The sequence below is a fragment of the Myotis brandtii genome, unplaced genomic scaffold, assembly GCF_000412655.1.
Source record: "Myotis brandtii unplaced genomic scaffold, ASM41265v1 scaffold123, whole genome shotgun sequence".
Lineage (NCBI taxonomy): Eukaryota > Metazoa > Chordata > Mammalia > Chiroptera > Vespertilionidae > Myotis > Myotis brandtii.
In genome coordinates this window covers 1,313,667-1,319,666 of record NW_005354291.1, presented here as the reverse complement: position 1 = coordinate 1,319,666, position 6,000 = coordinate 1,313,667, and the positions used below count along the sequence as shown (strand labels likewise).

Genomic DNA, 6,000 nt, shown 5'->3' with positions numbered 1-6,000 from the left:
GATATAGAAAACCACTTTTTATTTTCCCAAGAGTGAGTGTGGAGACTTAATTGCCTACCTTGAGAACAGAGACTGGCATGGAGGTGGGACAGGACAGCAGGAAAGAAGCTGGGCTGGAGCTTAGCGATCTAGTCCAGCTGCGTGTTTTATAGATGAAGAACCTGACTTGCCTAAGGTCCCTTGGAAAGTTAAGTGACAGAACTGGAATGTGAACCCAGATCTGTGGACTTCTAGTTTGGGACGCTCTTCAGTGCACCATCGCTTCACAGGAGCAACTTTAAAAATGTTGGTTTTAGTGGGCAACTAGATAAGAACAGAAACAAGGAGGGATAGGCTTCAGAGGGTCTGACTCTGTCAAATGCTGCTGCAGCCTTAATGGTGTCTAGAAGAAAGAAGGTGACTGTTTCTCTCTGCTCTGTGCTGGTCTTCTGTCCTCCGAGGGTCCTCAGTGTTTCCACTAGCCAATTGCCTGAACTGGGAAGGAACTTGAATCATACTGAAAGAGCTGTGGGTGGTTAGCATGGATAAGCCTCAGGAAAGAGATGACAACCAACTTCTGTTGGTTGGAAGATTGTCATATAGAAATGGAATTGAAAGTACAGAAGAGCTGTTGGGTTTCAGTGGGCTGGAGGTGCAGGAAGGTAGACTCAGTATCTACTAATCAGAAGTGTCCAGCATGGGCCTTAGATGATGGTGAGTTTAAGCAGAGGGTGTGCAGCGTCTTGTTACCTATTTAGGCCTCATGATCTGGAGATCTACAGTATTCCAGGCAAATTACAGACTCTCTGGGCCTCAGAGCTGTTCTGAAAATTCGAGGCTCCAGAAACCTGGTTGTTGTGATGTCATTCTTAGTTCTACTTTAATTTTTAGGCCAGACAGACAATTCCTAAGCTCTCCTTTGCCCCTCTCAACTTTGTCTCCTCTTACTCTTCTCACTGGGGAGCCTGGGAAGAAGCAAACTTAAAAAGTACATGTGGAAGGGCGAGGATTAATCTCAGCCCACGGCTATAGAATGGAAGTGTTCTACATTGACTTTTAAACTTTTGTTTTTACAAAGAAAATGGTAGGGAAAAGTTTTATTTGAAAAATTAAGATATTAGAAAGTTTTGTAAATTAGCAGTACCACCCAAACAGTAAATACTATTCTGTCTTTTGCAGGAACCACATTTAAATATCATAAGTGATAGTCTTAATACAATTTGGTATGATTTTTTAAATGGATGTGTTGGTGATAGCTTGATAATGAGAGAGTAAGGGTTGCTTTCTTCAGCTGTTGGTAGAGGGTAGAGCTTAAAATTTACATGGCACTGGTCAGCAAAGGGTACAGATCACAGACAGAAGCAGACTGCCTTCAAAGTGATCATCTTAAAGTTTTAATCAAAAACTTTGTCTAACCAAAGTACTTGATGTTTTCCATATATCAACACAGGTATCCTCATCCATACTTCTTCCTCACTGTCATCTTTCCATACTGACAGAAGACTCTGGTACAGAGCTTGAGAGTCTTGGGTTTGTAGACTTTCAGTCCCAAACAAAGTTGTCCTCAGAGCTACACATCTTTCATCAGTTTCGCTAAGGCTCCAGTTTCCAACCCAAGAAAAGGAGAATGGAAGCCTGTCCCCTTAATCCAGCATCTTCTGTTCCCTGCATGCATTCCCAGGCCTATCCAGACCATTGTCTGTGAGGAGAAATGAGAGCTTATCCTTTCTCTTTCTTAACTGTTATTACAATTAATCTAAAAATTGCCTAACGATTTCCACTCCTTTTTTTGACATTTAAGTTAAATTGAAGGTGGGTCAGAAAATGGAAATGATTGCTAAAACTTAGCTGAATATCAGCAGTTGCCTTTCAATTCACCTGCTTTAAATATTTCCGATTTTCTCTAAAGCACTCTTCAACTATAAAAACAGATAGCACAGTTGGATATGCTGGGCAATAACAGGTATACCTGATCTCTTACTCCACATTCCAGTTCTCCCCTAAAGTCAGATAGAAAATGCTTCATTTTGCCAAATTCCATCATTTCCCTTTTTTAACCTTAGATTTCTCCAAATGCTTCATTTAGAAGATATTTACTGAGCTGATATTAAAATGATGAGGCAAACACTGTATGGAAATAAAAGAGTTCATTATCTAGAGTCATTAATAATTCTTTATCAAAAGACTCCCCCATTCATCCAAGAATCACCAACTCATACACTGAGTGGCCAGATTATTATGACCACCCCATCAATACAATGAAGTGGATTAGTTATGCAAATAATAATAATAATAAAACCTTGAGAGTATTTGCTTAGGAAGTTTTCAATATTCAGTATTTTTGGAAGTGTCAATGAAGTACTGATGAGGTGGTCATAATAATCTGGCCGGTCATAATAATCTGGCCACTCAGTGTAGTTTGAAATTTATGTCAAATACATTAACAATTTATAGTTATCTAAACAGTATACTAAGGAAATAACAGCTTTGATCATGGATTTCCTGCTAAATGGACAAGTCTGTGTCAGAGTACCTTGTTCATATAGGACCCTAGATTTTAACCCAAATCTGTAATGTCTGGATCAGCAAAGCAGTGCTTATATGAGCTTAGCCTGAACATGAAATTATCCTTTGACAGAGATTTCATCTAACTGAATTCTTTCTACACAGAAAAAAAAAACACCTTAAGGTATTTTTCTTTCACAGGTCACTAATAAAAAAGAATGTATGGAAGCAGTTGGTCAACAGCTATTTTTTCATTTATCCATAGCTATAAACTTCTGTAAATATCAAAAGACATAATTGGCATAATCCTTGTCCTTTGGGAATTTACAGTCTAGTTAGGAACCCAAACTGACGTTGCAGAGTAAATAAAGTTGGAGGTTATGTGCTGAAAGCTGGCAGGGCAGCAGATCTGAGATGGGTCCGACGGGGATGGCTGCAGTAGTAAATACACTGCAGAAGACAGAATAGCACAAAGTGACTGGACTGGATTATATGAAAGTAACAAATTTAGCTTTCTGCAAATAACATTGTTTATAATTTTTACCATAGAAAACTAAAATGAGTATTCACTTGGAGTGTCACATGTACCCCATAATTGTTCTGATGATCACAGGAATCTGCCATTGAAAACATGTATATATGAAGGGCTTTTTAAAGGTATCAATTGCTCTACAAATGTAAGGTTAGCTTTAGTATAATAATAGCTAATATTTATTGAGCACTTATATTTCTAGATACTGTGTTAATTTACAAACATTATTTGACTTAATTATCACTATAGTCCTGTGATATAAATATAATTATTCCCATTTTGTAGGTCAAGACATAGGCTCAGCAAAGTTAGGTAACTTGCCGAAGGTCACATAACCAGTAAGTGGTGGAGCTGGGATTTGAGTCCAAATCTAATGAGTCAGTGTTCCTGGCCATTCTTTAAGTACTCTACATTTTCCACATTATCACCGCTATTGAAGTCAGATTTTTACTAGTATGTACTATATTTAAAAGTTAAGTTCCTCATTTGACTAAATTAGGAACAACCTAATTATAACCCATAAAATGACCCTAGTAGAGGATTGTTCCAATGTGCATATAAAGTTGCCCCAGTTATTTTCATCTATAAAATTTGGGGTAGACAATATAGTAAATGATCATTATTCTTGGTTGAGTTTGAAAACCACCAGGCAGTAGCTTGGAAAGGATTTTAAAAACAAGTGTAAAGCACCTATTTGTTATTTATAAAGTTGCCTTTGGCTAGAAATATGCTTTCTATTCTGTGAATTGCTACCATTGGTTCCATGCATTTAGCCTTTACAGTACACTTCAGAAAATCAAAAGCTCTGTGGATTACACATTGCATATTAAAATTTAGAGTCTAAGGCATTTTGCACCAGTAAATATATATTTGACACAACCTTGGAAATAAAGATGTGCCTGTTAGTTCAGAGACAATATTTTTGTGCAAAATATAAACACCAGGATTGGGTTTGGGGGATGTCCAACATCCTGTGTTCAATAAGATTGAAATCTCTGGGGACTAGGATTTTGTCTTTTCCAGTGCCAAAATATTGAATGCCACGCATTCGTAAAAATTTGTTACTGATGTTTTGAATTGTATGTAATAATAAGCACAGAAGTTAGTGTTTGGAGAAGGTGCCTATAAACTACCAAGGCCTCTTAGGAAAATCTGTAAAAGTTTACTATCCTGTCCACTAGGAATTAGAGAGTTTCCTAAGGTGGGAAGGAACCAACCAAGAAGGAATAAGCAGGGTTGTCTTTTGGGCTTTCATAGTCTATTCAAAGTTGTTTTGATGTAGAACAGGTATTCATTCATTCATTACTTTGTTCATTCATTCTTTTGTTCATTTAAAAAAAAGTTAGTGAATACAGTGTTAGTAAATGTGTTAAGTAAATAGGAATTAGAGAGTTTCCTAAGGTGGGAAGGAACCAACCAAGAAGGAATAAGCAGGGTTGTCTTTTGGGCTTTCATAGTCTATTCAAAGTTGTTTTGATGTAGAACAGGTATTCATTCATTCATTACTTTGTTCATTCATTCTTTTGTTCATTTAAAAAAAAGTTAGTGAATACAATGTTAGTAAATGTGTTAAGTAAAAATTAATTAATCTATAAATTACTAAAAGTAGTATGTCATCACTAAATTCTTTCCTTCCTGACAGCAAACTGATTATAGTTTAATCTTTTGGCTGCAATTCTCACCTCTTTAATGAAATCTCTGTGGCTTGAGATTCTGAGAGGATGAGCCTTTCACCCAATATAATAATGATGAATAAGTCATCCAGTAAACTATTTTCCCAGTGAAGGGTAATAATTTGGTGTGATTATAATGTGACAGATTAAGAAAAAATAAAAATGCTGACTTTTGCTTTTAGTTGTACAGATACAAGTGCCTGTTTTTAAAAAAATTAGGAATCTCTGGTGGTTTTTTGCACCCAAATTGTTTTCCGAATGAGTGTTGGATGAGTGTATAGCACTCTAAACAGTGGTCAGGAAGTGGTTTATGTCCTTGTCCTTTGTCATGGGAGTCTGTGCCCAGCATGCAGAGTGCTACTGCTGGACTCACTTGGTGCTTTTTCCTAGGTGATGACCTCACTATTTATGGGGTTGTCATGCAACGGTGGAAGCCCTTTCAGCGAGATGTGCGCTGTGAAGTGGAGATAGTCCTGAAAGCCAATTATGTCCAAGTAAATAATGAGCAGTCTGCAGGGATCATCATGGATGAGGAAGTTCGAAAGGAATTTGAAGATTTTTGGGAACACTATAAGAGTGATCCCTTTGCAGGTTTGTGATTAAGGGTATAAAGCTGATAATTATTAATGGCATTTCATTCAGTAGTTAAACATGTTGTTTCTGATTGGGGGTAGCCTTACATGTCCCATAACTCAGCGACTGAGTGCACAGAGTAGTAGCATCAGTCAGTGCCTCTAGCCACAGCCTCCCCTGAAGCCCTTTTCTGGCATAGCCTCTTCTATTTAGAGATATGGAAAAATAAGGCTGACTTCCAAGAGGTTTTTCATTTCTAACTATTTTAACATCTTATACTGCCAAAGTAGTTTCAGAATTTTCTACCTTCTTTACCTTAAATAGGAAAAACTCATCCTATTATGACACCTTGTCTGATGTCCTTTAAATTATATGGACATGTTCACATGATTTTAGCTGAAGATTTAAAAATAGGAGCTACGTAGAAAAGAGATGAGAAAGATGGAAAGATGCAAAAAATAAGCTTTGTCATCACAGCAAAAATTTTGATTATGATACTAAGCTATAATTACATAGATTAAAACATCACAGCCTTTGAGTTTATAAAGTATTTTTAATAAAAATCCCAAATGTATAAAACACCAATTAAATCTTCAAATGTCTGTTTTCATTCTTCCTTGGAGGTATCTTCTGAGAAAAATAAACCAAAGGCAGTAATAGGCTATTACTTTATTTATTTATTTATTTAAAATATATTTTTATTGATTTCAAAGAGGAAGGAAGAGGGAGAGAGAGAGA

At 36.6% G+C, this 6,000-nt stretch overlaps 1 protein-coding gene across 1 annotated transcript in view; it reads left to right on the top strand.

Annotated features, from left to right (window-relative positions):
- Positions 1-6,000, top strand: part of MCM9 (minichromosome maintenance 9 homologous recombination repair factor) — a 60,818-nt gene that overhangs the window by 5,886 nt on the left and 48,932 nt on the right. The window contains 2 exon segments of the mRNA XM_014533916.1: positions 571-641; positions 5,080-5,280. Of these exon segments, the coding sequence (XP_014389402.1) occupies positions 571-641; positions 5,080-5,280 (272 nt within the window).